General features: G+C 45.3%; 1 protein-coding gene across 5 annotated transcripts in view; it reads right to left on the reverse strand.

Moving 5' to 3' along the window:
• Positions 1-20,810, reverse strand: part of eml5 (EMAP like 5) — a 31,547-nt gene extending 10,737 nt beyond the window's left edge. For 3 of the 5 annotated variants that reach the window (XM_068706983.1, XM_068706986.1, XM_068706985.1), the window contains exons 1-20: positions 20,288-20,810; positions 15,185-15,344; positions 12,990-13,088; positions 12,483-12,551; positions 9,184-9,369; positions 8,524-8,659; positions 7,757-7,958; positions 7,254-7,391; positions 6,876-7,132; positions 6,534-6,746; positions 6,271-6,438; positions 4,779-4,885; positions 4,575-4,693; positions 4,252-4,438; positions 4,062-4,167; positions 3,500-3,593; positions 2,064-2,164; positions 1,773-1,966; positions 1,494-1,605; positions 1,196-1,323 (exon numbers count right to left, since the gene is read on the reverse strand). In XM_068706983.1, coding sequence (XP_068563084.1) covers positions 1,196-1,323; positions 1,494-1,605; positions 1,773-1,966; positions 2,064-2,164; positions 3,500-3,593; positions 4,062-4,167; positions 4,252-4,438; positions 4,575-4,693; positions 4,779-4,885; positions 6,271-6,438; positions 6,534-6,746; positions 6,876-7,132; positions 7,254-7,391; positions 7,757-7,958; positions 8,524-8,659; positions 9,184-9,369; positions 12,483-12,551; positions 12,990-13,088; positions 15,185-15,344; positions 20,288-20,484 — 2,973 coding nt within the window. In that variant the 5' untranslated portion in view covers positions 20,485-20,810. Of the gene's footprint in view, positions 1-1,195; positions 1,324-1,493; positions 1,606-1,772; positions 1,967-2,063; positions 2,165-3,499; positions 3,594-4,061; positions 4,439-4,574; positions 4,694-4,778; positions 4,886-6,270; positions 6,439-6,533; positions 6,747-6,875; positions 7,133-7,253; positions 7,392-7,756; positions 7,959-8,523; positions 8,660-9,183; positions 9,370-12,482; positions 12,552-12,989; positions 13,089-15,184; positions 15,345-20,287 lie in introns of all 5 variants that reach the window. The other 2 variants (XM_068706982.1, XM_068706984.1) reach the window with 1 other exon arrangement.
• Positions 20,811-21,420: the final 610 nt, after the last annotated feature.

Here is a 21,420-nt window from a genome sequence, read left to right on the forward strand (position 1 = left end):
CTAACACAGCAAATTAAGCAACGGTATGCGCGTCAAGAACACATTGCAGCCATCGGTAATGGACCACAGGCTCACAACAAAAATGAAGAACCATCTCTAAGGAGTTTGGATGACGACATCGTTGGATTGTTTCAAGTGGGACATTTGGCATCAAGTTACAGGAATGAATGGCAATATCAAGAGAGGACATCGATACCGGTGAGTGTTTCTTTTTTCACTCTTTTAATGCAACCTGAACAATATTGGACTGTATTTGGTCAAACTTAAAAAGAAGAAAGGAGGAGTTACAACTAGACGCTTAACTAGCAGCTACCAATGATACAAGTGTTGGAAGGAGGCGTGATGGCATGAACTCATATCTCCCCGACTCCAAAAGCCAACAACCTAACCTGCTAAACAAATGGAAATCAACTGCTCATCCTATAAAATAATGAGCCATATAGTACACATGCAGGACGCACACAGGAGCGAATCCACGATGAAAAAAACTGTTATTGACAGATCTTATGGACGTCAAGCTTTTTCACAACTAACCAACATCAAAGTAGATCTCTAGATCAGAGGTGTAATGATGATTTAATTATGCTGCCTCCTCATGATAATGAGGATAACAAAACAACCGTAAAAAACAAACAAAAAACATTTTGGGTGATATATGAACAGTAGCAACATCACCAGCAGTGGCTTACTCAATTCACCACATACATAATTCTCTACGATATTCCACAGGATACTTACATAGTCAGTCTGTTACAACAGCTGACTGAGGACAACCTTTTATTCTCTCAATTGATCCCATCCATCACAATGCGCTTGTGAATTTAAAGCATTTGAAAAGGGCAATCAATAGCATTCGCTCCGTCTGCCTGTATCAGGGGAGACTCGGAGACGCTGCAGGACCACTTAACTAGATTAAAAATCTCCCATTAGGCGGCAATAATTCATCGCCCTTTACAGCCACCTCCTCTGTGCTTCTCAGTAGCTATAATGCTTGTAATGTTATAATCGGACTGAAGGGCAAAGCTGGTAGGTTTACTAACGAAGAAAAAAAGTCGCCTTAGATACCCTCAGCTCATCATACTGCAGAAAAACTACAGGTGGCTTTCCCATAAATACACCGTGTGGGATCAGGTAGATGGGCTGTATATCATTAGAGTTGTCACAGCTTTTGTGGTTGTTCTTATCAGTATCTTACCTGGACCAGCAGAGTGATGGGGCCACTCTTGTCCACCTCCAAGATCTCTCCGTTCTTGGTCCCCACCAGGATGTGGCCATGGCCCAGAGATATGGCACGTATGGAGGGGTTGTCCTCCAAGAGCAACCCTGAAGAGTCAATGAATGACAAGAGACCTTAGCGTGAACCAGGAGGCAATCTTCATCTCAGCTAAAAGCATTGCATGTTTTGCATTGGATGGGCTGTGTTTCATCTCTGTAACTAGAACAAATGATCCAAGGAGAGTAGAGGACAGCTGAGAACAGGATGACTTGATTACCTTTAGAGCCTGGAGCTAGGACCGCTCGCTTGATGGCGTAGGTCTTGAGGCATCTCTCGAAAGTGTCGTCCCACAGAGCAACTATACCATCCTTTCCTCCGGTCACAAATCCCTACACGGACAATACATTTCTGCACATTTAAAGCTGCAATGATATCCAACTAGATGAACATTTATACCTTATATAAAAAGAGACGGCGGGACAAAAAGCGAGACAGACAGAATTGACTTTATTCTGTAAAAACTGATCAGTGTAAAAGCCCTTTTTCCTTGCGGTACCTTCTCTAGAGCGTGCACGCTGAAAACAGGGCCGTCGTGCGCCTTGACAGTCTTCATCAGGAACATGTCCCTCCAGATGCAAATGTCCCCCGTGCACGTGCCGGAAAACACCATCTCCTCCGACCAGCCGTAAACGGCGCACATCATCGTCTCCGTCTTCCCCATGTTCCCCTTGCGTCCAATTAGACCGCCACCTGAAAGAGGAACTCACAGTAAGACGTGTCACAGCTAAAGGCCAGCGTTGTGCTCGTTAGAGTCTCTGCTCAACAACAAAAACACCAGGAGTCTTACCAGCCTTATGCCAAAACTTCATGTGTTTCACACCAGCCGTAATGAGCTTGTCAGGTAGGTAGGGATTTATTTTGACGACGAATATCTTGTCCTTGCTTCCCCTGAAAATCACAAAAAAAAAAATGCACTTAGGAAAAACATTACATTTATACATTTTTTTGAGGCATTCACACGCTTGTATAGACTGTACCACGCGGCAACCTAAGTGAAGATGAGTCATTGGTCCTGCCTAGGCGATGGATTATACCTGACACTTTTAAGTTCTCTAATCGTCGCCCTTTGCTCTAACACCCACTCCTCCTCTCCCAGCTGAAGGCTAGACGCTGGCGGTGCACAAGCTATAGGCTCCATCAGGCCTCTTTTCCTTCTCCCCCCAGCCTCACTGCATTGCCCACCAGGGTCCGCGAAGGACACTAGTGCAGCTCCAAGCTGTCCCTGAGCTGCAGCGAGAGAGTCTGGCACACAACACGCAGGAGAGCAACCCGGCAATTCATTGCTGCAAACTAGCCAGGGGCAATTCCAGTGGAGTAGAGACTAAATATGAACATCAAGAAGGACAAGCAACAAAGCAAAAGCAAAGGTATTTTAGGATGCGGATGTTTTCCAGTTATATACTTCTGGTTTCCAGGTTATATCATTTGATCTGAAATGATGTGAAATTGAAAATCGTACGTTCTGAGCAAATTAACACCTCTCATGCTTTGCCTCAATTCAGGTCTGGTGAGGTAATCGTCTCGCCTGGTGTGTGTGCCTCATATCTGGTCGCATGTATCGTTCACATCCTATGCGCACAGCGATCATTTGCATCCTTGTCTCCGGCGGTGAAGGAAGTCTGTCACATCTGAGCTCAGGATTATGTTGCCATGGACACTCCTGAAGTAAGTCTTCCTTTATATTTGATGTACTTCTAAAGATGCAGAGCTTTATATCGTTATGGTACAATTTGTTTCATCCATTAGGACAAACTCGTAGGATGTGCGTACTACTTTTCATTTATCTTTTTTATTACTCGATTGTTTTTGCAACCCATTTGACTTTCTATCGTTTCCTTGTCAAAGTAAAATCTGACATATGAAGCACCCCAAATTTGCCAGCATGAGCCCATGGAAGATTAATTCTCTTTAATTATGGATCTGCAGACGGGGCCTTGGGGGCAAACTCCTACTCTAACAATTTGGACTCTGGTTGCAGCGGAGCCGCCTCGTAATCTAAAAGGTAATTCCTCTTCTTTCCTCACCATCAATCACGGTGTCAGCTCTGCACGGCAAAGTGGCTTCAATTTAACCCTCATCCATAAATGTCCAAATGCAAACTAAGAGCACTCAAACAATCTTTGGAATTAACAGGAAGGTTTGTTCATGTGGGGGACAGCAAAAGCTGCGTGCTGAAAGGCTTACCTGCAGCCGTGTAAACACTGTACTTTTAGCTGTACTAACCGCATGGCAGAGAGCTTCTCCCCCTTCCTCCAGTCCCACAGCACAATGGTGTGATTGTCGTCCAGGCCCACCGAGGCCAGCCGTTTGCCATCCGCTGCGGAGGGAAATCCAAAACCATTGAGTACAGCACATACAGAGCCAGCTCCTGCTTTGGTTCAGTGAAGTTTGGCTCTTCCTAGAAACATGAAAGCAGCCCAAAGGGTTTGATCTACGGCAGGTGATTCACTGACACCGACACACAGATCACCACGCTGGCTCTGTCTAGGGCCAATTAAGGGAAGCGGGATGAACAGCTCTACCTTGATGCCGTCAGACTGCCGAGACTAAAAGACAGCAGAATTTTGTTCTTTTCTTTCAGGGTTGCTTGTAAAGTGGGTGTCTTGTGAATTTTTTCCATTTCTTTATTGTGTGAGAGAGAGGTTTTTGTTTTTTTTGCTCCCCTGTGAAAGCAGGATATCTGGAAGAATTTGCAGGGGAAAAAAAAAATAAAAAGCATATTATGTCGAAATCTGTCTGGATAGAAGAAACTAAAAGAAGTCAGAGAAAAACATCATTGAGTTACCGGAAAAGTCCAGAGCGCACACTCCGAGCTGGTGGAAACCCCTCAACACAGACATGGGTTTCAACGTTTCTGTGTCCCATATGTGGATGGAGGAATCTCTGCCGACCTGGATAAAACAACAGCATCCAAAGTATGTACACGATCCGCTTAAAATGTCGAATATTTTATGGTCAGAAGTGGTGGCAGCTACTTGGCCTGTTGCTACAAAGTCCTTGAGGGGGTGGATAGCCAGACAGAGGATGTCGTCATCATGGCCCATGTAGAAACGTTGGGTGTTCTGCTGTCTGTTGTACACAACCCCAATGGCAGCTACATGGTAGACTATCTCCCCGGTCTGGGTGTAGAACAGGTTGCTTCTGCAATCATAACCCCTGTAGCTGCAAACAAAACAAAATGAGAAAAAAAAAGACAATATGAAGGGCTTCATTGAAAAGGGAGATGTCCTGCTGACTCATCTTACAATATCAGCCTCTCCAGAGTGCATCTGTTAGGATGCTACACAGCAAAACCTACCCATGAATGAAGTGCAGCTTCACCCCACTCCCCGGTGGTCGCTCTTTCTTCTTCATGGCCGTCGCTCGATGCTTCTCTTTGCACTGCTCTTTGAGCTGAGGTAGATCTTCCTTATAAACCTGGACAAAAATGTCTGTTTAATAACAAATACGACTTTCGGGGAGCCCTGTTCAAAAGGGGAACATGTTTGGTATAATCACAAACCTGTCGTCGATACGTAAGCTGAGTCTCCTGCTCGATTTCTGAGTCCATCTCGGGTACGTCTGACTGATCAGAGTCCGACTCCTCACTGTTAGAGTCTGCCAAGGTCTCTGCAGGCACAAACAAGGTTGCATCACGCCTCGTTTTTTAAAAAAAAATCCTTATATCCCGCCGCGCGCAGCGTGACAACTACCTGCGTCCTGTTTCAGTAGAAGTGAGGGTCAATCACGTAATAATCCTGTGACATCTCCTATTTATCAGGCAGTCGTGCTTCACAGCGACATCGCTCAAGACAAATATGTGAAAATGCTGATGCAGCGGAGTAAAGCCGTGCCAAGACAAGGCAATAAGCAGAACTGGCAGCTAAGGGCGGCTACTCACAAGATCCATTAGGAAAATTAAAAGGAAAAGCAGTTAGTATGTGCTTTAATTTCAGAAAGCACAGCTGCGCTCTGTCTCTGAAAAAAAAAAAGACTTGGGAATGACAATGCAATTATACTGTCCTAGCTTCATTCACTTTTATTGAATTAAGTCTTCATTAATGTGATGACTGTTCCATTGGAGAGCTTTATAGGACTGGTAGTTCATGAGCAAAAAGTACAGGCAGGGAACGATCTAGTGCATTGCTCTCTGGTGGTTTAGCAGTATAGTACGTTATGTAACAACCAGCCATTCATACAACCCCTAAAATGTAACTAAGAAACAGGGGGGGGGGGGGATATAAAAGGAATAGTTTGACGTTTTAAAGAGTTGCATGAGAAGATTGATCCCACTCCTCATGTCTGTGAGATAAATATGTGGCTGCAGCCAACAGCTGGTTAGCTTAGCATAAAGAATGGAGACTATTTTATGGGAGGAACTGGAATAAACACACAAGATGTAACGATTAACACTAATTAGTGAGCTTTAGGTGCTGGTAGGCTGATTTTACATTGTTTACCTCTATTTCCAGTCTTTGTTGATAACCAGCTGCTAAAGAGCTTCATTTTTTTACATGACATCAGTCTTCTCATCTGACTTTTGGCAAGAAAATGACTGTATTTCCCAATATTGTCAAACTATTCCTTTAAGTACGGAGCTCAATCTGAGAGATGTTTAGCCAAACCTATAGCTTAGCCTACACAGACTGGAAGTAAGAGGAAACAGCTAACCAGGCTCAGTCCAAAGTGTCACACTTGTCATTTCCATATTTCTGTTTGTGTATGTGTCAATAAGTGAGCTATAGCAGTGTTGGTAGGCATATTTCCTCAAGTCCCGGTGAAGTTAAAGTAGACGTCAAACTTTCCATCAGTGTTCCCCACTCAGCCTAATTTGATAGTGTTTTGTTGGCAGGAGCCGCTGATTTTGTGAAATGAGTAATATCAGTAATGCAAGTCACTGGTCTCCATACATTCAAATGTAAAACTGTAATATTCCTAATTGGATTGATCAGAAGGTAAAATGTAAATCCTCTTTTTTGTTAAAACACATTAACTTATCAAGGGCATCGTCTTACCTTGCGGCGCTATATGCACGGCCTCTTTAGACTTCCTTTCAGGAACAAACTTCCACTGGAACACTGAGTGATCAGCACCACCAATAGTTATGACCCACTGGTAGTCATGTGACCATCTGGCGTTGGTTATGTGGGCTGAATGACCTAAATACTTTTTAAATTTTGCACCTAAAATCAAGGGGAAACATATCAGTAACACAGCAGATAATAATATCAGAACTTAACTTTTCCTAAAAAATTAAACAATTGGGTCTTTTTTTTACCTTTTTTTACACATGGATATCGTAAAAGTTTGACTAATCCGTAGTCGTCAGCTGTTACTAAGACTTGATTGTTGAAGTTGGCGTCCACAGAGTTAATGTCATTGATGTCTGAGTACTTGGGCCATATTCCGTTAACCTCTGGGCCCAGCACACACGTCCATGACGCCCACTGCACCAGCTTCAGCTCTTCCCTGTTGGTCACCTCCTTCCCACCTCAACAGGAGACAGAAACATTTGATCTCACAAAGAAGCCCTGTGACCGCATCGCATCAAAGTAACTTTTTGGGGCTTTTCAGTTGCCAGTATTTGACGTCCAACACGATTCGAATAGCTTTAATTTACTTGGCATCCTGTAGAAGAGCCTCCTGCCACTGCCGTCGTTGATCTGCAGGTACTTGCTGTCCGTGGACCAGTCCATGTGCGTGATGAAGCTGTTGGAGCCGACGCACTCGCCCACTTTCTTGTACCTCTGCACCACACCATAGATGTCCACTGAATTATCATTAGAGCCAACAGCCAAGTGGGCCCCATCGGCGGAATACTTCAACTCGTGGATGGCTTCCTTCCTGTCCTTGATGTGGACCACCTCTGTCATGTCTCTGGAGGGAAGCAGAGACATGTAGTACGAATGAGGAGCTAAAATGGACACAAAAATGGTGAAGCTCTTCATCATAGCAACCGTCTCAGAGGATCAAAATTGGCCTTTGAATTTTTACCCACCTGACTCTGAGAACGGTGAAGGAGCCATCCTTCATTCCCAGCGCAAGGTGAATGCCATCAGTGCTCACGGCTGCACAGCGGATTGGCTCCTCCATGTTACAGCGAGCTATCAGTGCATGATCTATAAGGCTCCATATCCTTCAGACAACACAGAAGTAGGACAAATGAAGAGGCAAAGCAGTGATGGGATTACATAGTCAAACAACCGTGGCGGGGATGCGTGCGGTCTCTGTCCTGTGATGTATTTTTTTACTGCATACTGACAGTTACAACTGCTTCATTGTTGTAGATTGTAGTTAACAAAGAGATTTAAAAAAAAGGAGATTAAAATGAATTGGGGCCACACTCTTGGGCCAGGAATAGCTCATCAGAAAGCTATCAAGGAAAGTGTGACTGTCTTTTAGATTCTAGAGCAAGTGAACGTTCCTCAAATTGTGATTTAGATACTGATTAGCAGAAATCCAGTTATTTGAACGCCGTCGTAACGTGACAAGCAGCTTCACCTGACCGATCGATCGTCACTTCCCGTCATGGCCAGAGGCTTGGTGGGGTGGACAGCTAGAGCCCACAGCTCGCCCTCACAGTGACCCTGCATGATGAGGAAGGGCTTGGTGCGGTCGTGGACCACCACCTCGAAGATCTCACTGTCTTGCGTGCCCACCAGGATGTGATCTCCCCGCCAGCACACGCTGCGCACAGACAGCCCTGTCAAAAACACACACACACATGCACTCAAAAATCGTGAAAAGAAAAATGGACAAAAGCACATTAACGTAAAAGCAGACGTTTGCAAATGTTGACACACTAATTATAAGATAACACGACAGGGATAATAAAGACAGAAGGTGTAAATAGCCATCTGCAGACTACCTAGGACTGGAGATTTAACAGGAAAATACAATGACAGCACATGTTGTCAAGCTAATCTGCCAGCTGACTCTGGGTTATACTGCCGGAAGAGGATGGAGGAAGCATGTGCCCTATACATATGTGAACATGACATCTGTTCCGACCTGGTTATTAACTCTGTCTGCAATCAAATTACCCACCTCTGCTATTTTCACCTCTAGCTACTGTTAGGTCCAAGATTACAAATACAAGAGATGGAGAAAATAGAAAACAAGAAGGAAAATGTTAGTAAGGAGATAGGAAAGGTTTTTTTTTTTTTTTTTAGAATTACACAATTCTCCCGGTGCCTCAGGAGCCCACAGTTTGGCCTGCAACCTTTCTGTGCTCAGATTAAAGGAAAAGTGAGGCAGCTTGACATCACCTTTATACCCTTGGTCTGTTTCCCTGAGGTCAATGACAGTAATTGGTTTGAAGTTGAGATCCCACAGCCGGACGCAGCCGTCTCGGCCCCCGGTGGCAAAGCCCTCTTCGCAGACGTTCATGCTGAAAATCCCTGACTGGAGGAAATGACAGGCTGTCAGTGAGGATCTGCACAGTAAATAAGCAATGACAGAAGCAGCCCCAGCTACAGAACGCACAGTGCTGCTGCTCAGCCGGGCATTCGTTTAACAAGGCTTTCACAATTACAAAACCTGCTACTGTGGCCTCAAGATATTCCCACAACTAGGTAACGGTAGGTATCTTTATTTCATTTTACTGAAGAGCTCTACTGACGACCTCCTTTGGCTAAAAACTCTCCGTCTACACAGGGAGGCACATTGTTAAACCCTCAGTGAGACATTTGGTGGTACAAAAAGCAGCAATGAACATGTACTGTAGTTATAATCCCCTCCCCCATCCACCCATCCCCTCACCCAGCTGTTGATCCCATAGATATCATTTAATCCTGCGGAGCAAAAGGCTGATCCTTTTCTACCGAGCAGAATCAAATGAAGCCAGCGTGCGTGGCTTTGACCGTGGTGAAGTTTACCAGATTTACTGTGAGTCTTTTGTGTAGCACACACACACACACACAACTCACCCCATGAGCTCCTTGCACCGTCCTCATCAGATTGATCCCTTTCCACACGTAGATGTCGCCGTTCAAGGCACCTGAATATGTGACCTCGTCCTTGGCGCAGGCGAGGCAGAGGATGGTTTGGAGATCCCCCGTTTTGCCAAAAACACCACGTTTGGGTGTGAGAGCATTACCGCATAAGCTCCAAAACTGCAAACACAAACAGAAAGAGTGAGAGAGTATGGTGGCTAATAATCCCCCCTCCCTGTAATCCTGCCATGAAAAAAATCCAAATGGACAATTATGGAATACAAAAGAATTAAAACAATCAAGTCATGTATTGCTCGACAGCCGCACGCAGAGCAACTTCATTAAAAACACACGCACATCCACAGAGACCTTGAAGGAAAGCAAAGTCAAATTTGAACGCTTCCCCTCCTCTTCATGTGATACTGGGGAGTCTTGCTGGGGGTCAGTGTTGTAAGCACCCGATCAGCATGCACACAGGCACAGACACAGACACACGCATGACTCATTATTTATGAACAAGGTCATTGGGATGCACTGACACGGCCTCGTCTAAGGGCTAAATCCATCGAAAAGGAGGAGGAGAGAGTGAACGAGAGACGCTCTGTCTGCATGGAGACGAGATCACAGCGAGGAAGCTCGAGGAGGGCGTCTCTCGTGCCGAGACGCGGCTGTCGGCACGTGAAATACCGGGACAAACTCAACCGCCGTCAAGCAGCAGCTATTGAAAATGCTCCTGCACAATACCTGTCATCTGGTTCATCGCAAGAAACAAAACTAAAATGACCTTGAACCAGGATGATTCTGCTAAAGAAAATGCAGAAATTGTAGGTGGTGCTTGATAGATGGTTACACAACGAACAAATGAGCTCCTCAACAGCGACAGCCTGTCACACCCTCACTAACAACTCTCCTCCTGACTGATAGGGCTGCCGTGTGCCAACAGGAGGGATCGATTATCAGAGACGGGCATCACCGCCTCGGATACGGCGCTGCAATCAAACATCTGACGCTTGTACGCACCTCGTCGGGACAGGTCTTTCCTAATCCCGAACTGAGTATTTGCATGCGCGCGAGCCACGTGAGGGGGTCGAAGTAGTAAAGATCACAGGTGTGCGAGTAATCTGAGGTGGCGTATATGGAGGGTGAAGTGTGTCAAGGGCTGGGTATGTGGAAGGGTTGGCTGAGGTGGGGCGTGACTGCACAGCCCTCCCTGGCCGCAGCTGATAAGGCAGCGAGACACGGGGCGGCAGCTAATCCCTTCGCTATTGAACTACTAAGAGGAGACGAGAGATGCTGAGGGGGTTTACGGCGAGGCCGTGAGCAGCGGTGGAAAGCCCAGAGGGAGGGCACAGAGAGGTGGAAATGTGCTCGAAAAATGGGGTTGCTTTGTATTGAAATCAAGACCTGCCTAACAACATTGCTTTCTCTGAATAGCACTTTTTATTTCTTAAACGCCCTCCAGAGAACCCCTCTGGTGTAGTGGAAGTTGCTCCTCTTAACCTCAGGATTAGTGCTATTTCATTAGCTCAGTTACCTCCACCATCGCTACAAGTTTAATCTTTGAAATGCAATTAATGCAGAGAGGGTTGTAAGTCACCCGCGACCGCATCATCCCGCTCTGATCTCACTCATAATATCGGTATCACAATGTCAGAGTACAGTGACCCTGCCCTGAATGGTGTCAGAGCGCTAAATGCTACGCTAACAGAGGTCAATTTTTTGGCAGCTCACTGTAAGGAAAACAAGATGGCCGGGTGTCAGTGTTGCTGGAAGCTGATTTTCCTCAAAGCTGCTGTCATTCGTCCACATGGGGCCGAAATCAAGCTCACATCTGTGGCAACATCAGGTTTACATTGTATTTTTTGTCAGAACAACGACAACAAGACTTTGACCTCGAGGGAAAAAAAAGGTAAGGAATGCAGCTGATGATGACGAGATAATAGCTTCGTTTTAAGGAGTCAGAAGCCCAAAAGGTTGGAAGCCACAGGGCTGCGTCATGCAATGCCGGCGGGACGGTCCTGTAAGCAGCTTTTAAATCAGCAACTAGCCAGGTAGAGGGCAGGTGATTAGGTAGGTGTGGTGTTTCTGTGTGTGTGTGTGTGTGTGTGGGCTGAAGAGGGCCACGCTAAGGTCTGATTTGTCTTGAACGAATCAAAACACAAATGACTGTATAATTAGGTAGGAGGAGCTACAACCGTGGTCCCCGTCACAAGAGGTTGTGTGCTCCTCAGCCTGCTAGTGAGTGGATTACTGGGACTAAATCTCCTGGGTGCTCTGAGTGCTATAATCGCTGAGCGAAGCACAGGGCCGGCGAGCAGATGTCACATGGTCCGCAGGGCGAAGGCTGGGGAATTATGTGGGACAATTGCTGGATTGCCCTGGCATCAGGAAACCAGAAGGGGTGGGGGGGGGGGGGGAGTGGCAATACTGGAGGATTCAACGTGGACTGAGGGGGGGGTGGGGGGGGGGGGTGCAGCGGCCGAAGGGGGTTTCTGTGCCACGGCGGTGGACGAAGAGTTCAGGGTGGAATTACTACGAGAGGAGGCAAGTCAAGCTGGATTGAGATGAGGGGCGTCATCGGCGACATTCTGCACCACAGAGGGAAACACGTACAGTAGGCTAAACCTCCCAACTGCATCAAGTGGCGCCGTGTTCCGCCTCACGGGGGCTAGTGGTCCCGATCCGAGCGTGATTCGCTATCTCCCTAATGTTTTTGTAAATGATTCCGCTCTGTGGCTCTGGACTCCTGGTCATTTCCTGACGGCCAACGCCGCTCAAGGAACACTACTACATCCCGAGGGAAGGCTTGGCGAAGACGCCCCGCATGAACTCATTAAAGATTTACGACCGCCACTCTTCTGTGAAAAAAAAAAAGAAGTGATAGAGATAGGCCCGGGAGGGGAAGCAAGCGCAGCAACAGTTTGCGCGGTAGAGTGTTTTTAAAAAGATGAACGAGGAAAAGCGGAGAAGCAGTCTCATGGTTCCCCCACAGAAAGAAAGCGTTTTCCTTCTCTGCAGTGCAGATCACGACAAATTTGAGGGAAGAGACTGTGAGTCATTGCCTGTCCTACTTATGTTAAGTGCCTTATAACCATAAAGTGAATTTGCATACATCTATTTTAAGGCTTTGATATGGTCACGGCGATAAAGCAGAGAAGGCGCGGAGCCACCGGATTCATCAGACCTCCTAAAAATCCTGTTTTTAAATATTATGCAAATGAGGCACAGGATCTCCGGCTCTCAAGAGGCGGCTGTAATCTGCACGGTGTGGAATGACCCGGAAGTGTCTGTACCTTGATGTGTTTGACACCGCAGCTTACAAGCTTGCTCGGCTGGTACAAATCCCACGATATGTCAAAAATCTGTGGGGCGAAAAAAACATACAGTGCATTAAATATTGTTAGACAAACACCACGACATCACATTACGCATATTATCGTGCAGCATGTTGATCCTTCGTGTCACTCTTTAATGTGATGTTCATTTAGGTCAATTCTATTCAAATTTAAACCTGACAAAAAAAGATATAAATAAAGTGTGTGTGCGTGTTTGCAAAGGCTGCGTTGTAATACGTGTGGGATTGAATTAGAAAACAACAGCTGCTTGTATTTCATCTTTTTTTAAATTCCTTTTCATTAGCTGTGCACCCTCTCAGACGAGCTCTGGAAAGCTCACAATCAATCAGGCCTAACTTGTTTACGTCCCCTTTTGGGAAGGCATTCTCATCCTGCATCTACAGCTTAATTGAGGCGGTCGATACTGAGCTTGTGACGGAGACAGGGGAGGAAGAAAGCGTTTACCCTGTCTGTATGACCGGGAGCGGCTGCCAAAACCTTCCCTCTCCTCCAGTCCCACACGCAGATTGTGTTTTTAGAGTCCAAACCCACGGACACCAGACACTGCAAAAGAGAGCAAAAGGAAAAGACGTCGGATTGAACTGACTAAAATAGGTCCACTGTGACAATGGCAGACCACAATGATAGGGCTAATAATGGCTACAGAGAACAGTTGTCCAGCCCCTGGCACTTCCAGTGAGCACATTTGAGTGCTTTTGCTGGAGGAGCCTCCTATAGCTGACTGAGTGAGTAGGCAGCAGCAGCAGCAGCAGCAGCAGCAGCAGTGGAGCAGAAAAGGGGAGAGCAGCTCTTATGGAAATCCTTCTCCACTCTGCAGCTTGCTTTACATGATAAAAGATGTCATCTTATCCACTGCTAAATAAGAGTTCAGCTACGGAGAGAAGTCTCTGCTGAGGTATTTGCACTATTTTAACTTGTACTATTTTAATGATGAGCAAAGAGGAGTGTGATGAAACCCAGTGAAACCATGTGGACTATAGGTTTTAAAAGTACGTCCATAATTTGAAATCTTTGTAGCTCGAGGAACGTCATATCTCTACAACTTTTCAAGGGATTTCTTTGAAATGTTGTACATGCATTCATGGTCCCCAGATGAGGAGCCCTAATGACTTTGGCGATGGCATTTTTGTTTTTTTGGTAAATGTCTAAACAGCTATTATTAAAAATGACTGGTACAAAATTAGGTGCACACATCCATGTTACCCCCAGGATGATTTTTAATAACAATACAAATGTTGAAATGTTACCCAAATACCTCCAAAAATTAAGTCCCATCAGCCTCAGGTGTATTTGTGTTCATGGCAAATTAGCAATGTTCAGCATGCTAACATGCTAAACTAAAATGTTTAACATGTTGGACATATTACCTGCTGAACATCAGCATTGTCTCGGTACCTACAGATAATCAGTCTTGTTAATATAAGATAATACAGTATATCCCACCTACAAAAGTTGGCATTAATTCAATATGACAGCTGAGATGCCAAAATACCTTTCACTGTCTGTTTACTGTTGAGCGTAAATGAATGAATGAATCATGTGTACAGGCAGGTTTTTGCCACCTTAAACACAGCATGATGTGGCATGTAGACTGGTTTAAATACTCCAGAACAACCAGAATAAAGTACAACAAAGGCCATGAGTTATACTCTTCTTACCAGTCATCGCAACTGCAGCTCATGCTGAAATACCTAGAAGAGATGTCTCAAACATCAGTGTATATTTTGATATCGCTCTAATAGATGGACAGGGTAATGGCACAAGGCATTCCTCTGGATTGTCCTGAGTTCAGCTCTGACTTCCTCTAATCCAGGAAGGAGAGAGAGAGATGGAGAGTAAACAGAGCTGCTGAACTGAGAAGCGATAGAGCCTACTCTGGCTTTAAACATTGTCACATTCCATCTAAATCCCCGGCTCTCTACCCGAGCAGGAAAATAGCACGGGGTCATCTCCTTGTCTCTTACTGCAACATACAGGAGGTGTAACTCTGGCAGCTCCTACGGGGGCATAGAGAGACTTCCAAAGATAAAAAAAAAATCTAGAGATGCTTCCGCACAGTATCGATTTTCATAGTCCAAATCAACATCGGGCGGAGGCTGCAGTGTGTAAATATTAACTGGTGGCAAGTCTGCAGGGAGCTCGAAAGATAACAAGAGATGGTTTCATTTCAAATGATGTGCACATGTTGCTATCCGGATGCTGGTTGCTCACTGTGTTTTTACATGAGTACTTAAAAGTCTTCCGGTGTGCTAAAGCGTTTCTCACCTTAACACAACCAGGTCCTGTCAAACTCTATCAACGCAAAGCACCAAGCATTGCAGCTGACTAAAATCTACCAAGTAGAGCATGTCTGGGTGCAGCTGTCCAGCCAATACTGCTGGAGTAATCACAGATGTGTCGTTCAGAAACTCAGCCCTGCGGGCGAGCTGCGAGAGCCGGCGTTTTGATTGTCATGCTGCTTAAACTAAAAATGTCTGTTGACACTTTTGGTGCTGTCTGTGCTTTTTTTTTCTTCTTCTTCTTCTACACAACAGAAACCAGTGCCATGTGGACAAAATTTCCACATGGCAATTTCCAATTTCCTGGGATGTTCTGTGGTGGATTCTTATAATTTGAACATTATCGTGGTCCAACTGTACCTGTCCCTCCAGGTCGAAGGCCAGGCAGGCGATGCCGTGTGTCTGCACATCCTTGAGGATGGACACGGTCTGCACGGTGTAGGAGTCCCACACACAGATGTACGGCTCCTTGCCCACCTGTCCTGTGGCCACCAACACTCGCTCCGGATGCAGAGCTAAACTGTACAGAGAGAGAGAGAGAGAGAGAGAGAACATCTGGTTAGCATTGCCACTTTGCGTGCTTGTGTGTGTGCGGGGAGCAAACGAGGGATTCGCCTCCCAGCGGAAACCACTGGGATGAGATGAACACATTAAGTCTGTGATGGGTCTGAATATGGAAGCAGAGGGGCAGCTTGACGAGGTGACATGGTCCAATTAACTCAGTCATGCTCAAATACACAGCCTGGCTTCATGCACGCCTACAGGGTGTTCATTGAGTCTAAAAAAAAAAAGCAGAATTTGTGAATCTGTGAATTTCATTTTTTTTCCCCCCACTTTCTGTTCTTCAGCATCCCTTGAACTGCCCTCTGGCCATTTCACCTTCTCTAATTCATCTGGGGTTTCCTCGCATCACCAGGCATATATTTGTAACACTGTTACATAATCTCCCCTCCACTCGTGCCTTCCCCACCCACAAGCATTCCCACTCTACAGCTGAGCAACAGCCTGCTGTATAAAGCTGTCACTCCCTCCCCCTTCTCCGCCCATCCTTTCAGCGGCCGCCAGTCACGTTCCAGGCAGGCCTGAGTGATTCACTGGGCAATTCTTCCTCCTGCCCTGTCCTGGCCTATATATTTCATGCTGCGACGGAGCCCCCCCCCCCCCCCCCCTCCATTATAATCAGGCTGCCTGTTTTGCCAACTGCTCTCCAGAATTTCTAATCCTGGCTTGAATTCAGACAGCAGGCTGGATGAGGCTTCGCAGGCCGGGCAGCGTCAACCTGCCGAGTCCAAGCAGCTCATGACAAACGAGGCTTTCTTCTTCCACTTTCACTTTACTCCTCAATCTAGCTCTCTTTCTCCGCCCTTGTCCTCCCAAGTTTTCAGGCGAACATCCCTCCGTCTGACTCGTGACGCCTCATCTGCATTCGAAACACGCCGTCTCCAAGGACTTGAGAAAGCTCTGGCGGTGTAGCGGCTGTGAAAAGCTGAGGTGCGTGAGATGTGACAGGTCTGATCTCCGTCCTCCCTCAACCCTCTTCTCTCCCTCATCCTCTCCGCTTCCCACCTTTTCTTTGTTGAAACCTCTCTCCAACCTGGCACAATTTTTGCATTTTATTTCGTATGAATTATATAATCAGAGCAAAGCAACTATAAATAGCATTCAGAGGAAGAGAAAAGAAGCATGACTGGACCCCTTTGAGATGCAGACAGAGAAAACCGCTTTGGCACAAGCAGGTAGTGCACAGCAGATCTGTCTGGTTTGACCCTGGAACAACATGAACGCTGAAGAATAAAATGTCCAACAGCTATGGAGTCAATCTCATGCCAAAAAGTATTTGCAGGAAACCCTGAAACTCAGCTAGACTTTCGCTTCAGTTATGTTTCCTATCCTACCAGCTTTAATGGTGTGTCCATGTTACTGCATTGGGTCAGCAACAAGATCGCCGTTTCATTTACATTTCTGTCAGCGGAAGAGCTCGCTTAAATGCCATCGCTAATGACTTAGCCTGCAGTGCATCACCGTGGTTCTCCTGTTTAATATAGGCTACTCCTCCATCTGTCGAGTCCTGTAGTACAAAACTGGCTTAACCCTGCAGCAATTAAACAAGCCTGTTTACACGTCGATATGACGCAAATAAACAGCCGGAAGAAGAGTTGATTTTTCGTGGTGAAGAAAGAGAAAGAGCACAGAAAGAGACAAAGGTCAATAAGCCAATATAGCGCGACGAGACACACCTTTTATCCGGTCCAGCATCATTATTTCGCCTTCTATTTATGGTGATATTTAATTTTGTCATCATCAACTCATAAATGCACTAAAGTTATCCAAAAAAAGGAATAGTTCTATTGACATCTGGGCTGTTTCTAAGTGAGGGTAAAGTGAGGAGTACAACGTCGGAGCATCCGTTGCGGCTTCCACCTCTTCTGTGTGAAACATTCATAACATCACCACTTAAATGGGACCGTCCGTCCGAGTTTATTTCTTTAATCGCGGCGACAACGATGCTGAATCATGCCATCGCGCTAAGTAACTGTACTGAAGTCTGGAGGATCCTAATTGGCGGAGACAGATCTGCTCTTTAGAGACTAGGCAGCTACTCACAGTGATGATGGGACCTAAGAGCACCTCACCGGCACTCTGCACAGCGCCCCGAAACATGTGTAAAGGTAAGAAGCAAAAAGGCAGACAGCGTTGTCACCAGCAGTGGTTGCTAAGTGCTTCTTTTTTTTTTTTTTTTACTGATTGAATACTGACATTCTGTTGGAACCAAAGTCAACAAAAAGTACACAGAAAGCGATGTTTGAGGAAAAAAACATTGTGCCATGTGAAATAAAAATGAATCCACATTAAACACAAGGGAATATGGATACACTGATGTGTGGAACATATCTATAAGCTCTCACGGCGGTTATCAACATTACTTGCCTGAAAGCACATTTCCACAAATTCACTCCAAAGTCATTTGTTTCACATGCACTCAATTTGTGCAATAATAACTCAAATATACCGCATCGCATGTTTATCAAACACACTATAACGACTTTGCAGCACATGCGAGTCAGTTTTGTGCTTTTGATCTTAGCTCGCACATTAATATGCAGAGTTAATTCACATTCGCTCACACAGTTCACAGATTCCCCGTGTCTCTCTCAGCTCACTGAAACAACCAGCCTCGGTCTGGCATCTATAATCCATAACTCTGGCTGTGGTCCATCATAACTAATATCATCAATAAGATATTGAAACATGACACGGCCTATTATTCCTGTGTCCATAACGCCCGCTCATTAACTCTCACGCTCTGTCAAAACAAAGAACATGAATTAGCCAAGATTTTCGAAAAAACAGCAGACAATAAAGCTATCATGTTTCGACGCTGTTGTCAACACAGTACCTGATTTTTGGTACAGAAATTGACGTTCTTATCAAAAATATGATCCTTCCCACCTGGACAGGAATTGTGTGCACTGCTTAGTTTGCAGTGGTTATGGGAACTCAATGGGATCACACACTCAAAGCATATTTTAGTAATCCATGCATACTCTTTTAGTATGCATGGATGTATTTGGGTGCATTGTTCAGCTTCATGTCAGCATTGCAAAAAATGAAGCTTTGGAGTACTGACTCCTGTAGGCTTTTAGCAGTCGCCTCAGGTTCTTTGAGTTTCAGACTGGAATACATATCTGAGCTGCAAGAGAGTGGAACAAATACAGAGCGATGTGAGGAAAGAACAGCATAAAAACGTAATACTACGAACACTCGAGGGGGATTTGTGTTTTAACTACAGCAAATGAACATCCTCAGTGTATTATGTTATTGCTCAACAACCTGTGAATTGAATCTAAGTGCCAGACCAGCGAAAGAAGGTCAGACTATCTTGTATATAGACAGCTGAGCCTTTCATTCATGTGAAAACCTGCCTATTAGCTCCTCCACATCTGACTGGGAGACCGGTCTAAAGGGGCTGCAGGGCAAGACGGAACCAGGCGGGAGGAACAAGGCCGGCAATTAATTCATGAAGCAAAACACACCGATTTAGATGTAGCTCACAAACAACCAAAATAGAGCAAGAAAAGGGAAAACAGGAGCAACAACAGAGAGAGGGTTTTGAATTGTAGTGCTGTCTGAGGGGGGGGGGGCTGCATCTATTCCGCGAGTTATTGCAACGTGAGAGCGGTCCAACAGTTATTCAGCACTGAATCTGACGAGGAGTGCTCCTGGTGGTGCCAGAGCGGTATAAGTCAAAGGAAGTGTTCATGGGGGATTCACAAGCACTCCTCTGAGATCTGCATTTAAAATGACTGTTACCTGGTGTCAACAATAGCACACAGCTCAAGAGATCTGTGTAGCTTAGACTGTAAATGTGTTCAAATTGCCAACGCTTTGTGTATCTATTTTGAACAGCCTGGCTGCAGAAAACCAAACAAGAGTACAAGGAGCTGAATCTGACTGAATCCTTACAACTTTACAGTAGTGATAACAGATGCACAGATGGTTGATTTGAATGGTTTGGCAATTCATTACTGTTGCATATAGTCATTAGTCTTGCACATGCAGTCGGTGACTCCTCCAGCTAAGTGCTTGAACTCGAGGACTACACCCAGCAGAGGGTTAGTATCTCTACTGTTCCATTAATAATGGAGCAGGAGTCCAGCTGACTACCGAACACAGCATATAATGCTAGTCATCTCCAGGCCAACCCACACACACACACACACACACACACACACACACACACACACACACACACACACACATGTCAACACAAGCGCTGGAGTGTTGGACATGGGTCGCCGTTGCACGGCATGCTGAGAAAACAGCTGGAAAAGCAGGAGCCTTACACGCGTAATGTAACATTCTGCTGTGTTTTATCAAAAAGAAGGCGATGAAAGGTTTCGTTTGAGTTACTACACCCCCCCCCCCCCACACACACACACACACACACACACACTGTAATATGTCTATAAATTAAATACCTTTTAAATTAATTAAATACCAGTTTTTGGACTGTTAGTTGAACAAAACAACATTTTAAAGGAATCACCTTGCGCTCGTGAAGAAATTGTACGCGACATGTCCCTCTATTTTAAAGTTATTAATGAAGGTTTGGTAAATAAATCTGTTGAAATTAATGGAGCAGCCCCCCTGCAACTGCAAGAGGAGTGGCAGCAGTGTGATCTCTAGTCGGGTGAAAAGTATCTGCCTTCCTTGCTGAAGTGACACTGAAGTCCCTCACAAACTAAGGGGATGCTGCTGCTGTGCGTGTGTGTGTGTGTGTGTGTGTGTGTGTGTGTGTGTGTGTGTGTGTGTGTGCATATATACATATATATATATATTATGTATCATATTACATTACACAAGGTGACACCGGCACCCACAATGACAACAATTCATTTTCTACTGCGGGTCAGGCGCTGTCCGAGGTGCTGAAACAAACTGTTCGGTGTGTCGTTACGCTACCTGATTATGTCATCGTTGTGCCCCAGGTAAAATTTCTGCTTATGCTCCCGGGTGTTGTACACAACTCCCACACCGGCGACAAAATAGACTATCTCCTTGGCGGCCGTGTAGTACAGGTTGTTGCGGCACTGATGTCCCCGGTATCCGTACACCCACTCCAGTCTCAGGTGGCAGTTCGGAGCAGTTCTGTCAGCCATGTCCGCACTTCCGTGTGTGTCTCTCTGTCGCTATCACGTAGGTTTTCTGATATAGTGTCATTCACCAAAAAGGATTTATTTTAAGCCCGCGTGTCCCATTAGATCCGTTGGATTTCCACCAGTCCAGAGAAAGCGTTGAAATTCTGCATTTCTGAGGGGTCATGTGAATGTATATAGTCTTGCTGTCCGATATGATGAGAGCTCTCTCTGTCTCTATTTAAGGAACAGGTTGTTGTTGTTGTTGTTGTTGTTGTTGGTTTTTTTACGCTGTTGTTCTCACCGTGAGAATCTACTTCCACTGCTCCATCCCTCGCAGTCCTCCTCGACACAGGTCAAAGCTCCTGTCAAATCCTGCAAAGATGGAGCTGCACTGTTATTCCGCAAGCACCGCCCACAAACGATGACGGACCTTCGTGTCGTCCAATCGGATCCCTTCACTCATCTTCGAGGAATGAAAAAAGCTGGAGACGACAACTCCGTCATGGCCCGCAAAATTATGCTGGACTAATAATCCAAACTGGATCACATCATTTTAATTATTGGTTTATTTGATAAGGAATAGCGCACTTTAATAAAAGCATTGCTGTAAATGCGGCAAGGCAGATAAAAACAGAATATAAGATTACATTTACAAAGTTGTGCGATATTGACCCTTAACAATGAAAGAGGTGAGAATATAAATATAAGTATCATCATTCAGGATACTCTTATACTACATTGTCAAGTACTAACGAGACACAGAGGATCTCACATTCAACACACACACACAGCTAATCAAATGAGGGATAACTATGTTAAATAGAAACACGGACTAAAGACAATATTATGCTGCATTCTTACAAGATTGTGCTGCATTGTTAGACACTAAAAAACATCCAAGAGGCACAAAACACAAGAGCATGAGCAGAGTATGTGAAATATATAAATCAGTCAATT

The sequence above is a fragment of the Cebidichthys violaceus genome, unplaced genomic scaffold (genome assembly GCF_023349555.1).
Source record: "Cebidichthys violaceus isolate CVI_PGR_0920_01 unplaced genomic scaffold, fCebVio1.0.p SCAF_126, whole genome shotgun sequence".
NCBI lineage: Eukaryota > Metazoa > Chordata > Actinopteri > Perciformes > Stichaeidae > Cebidichthys > Cebidichthys violaceus.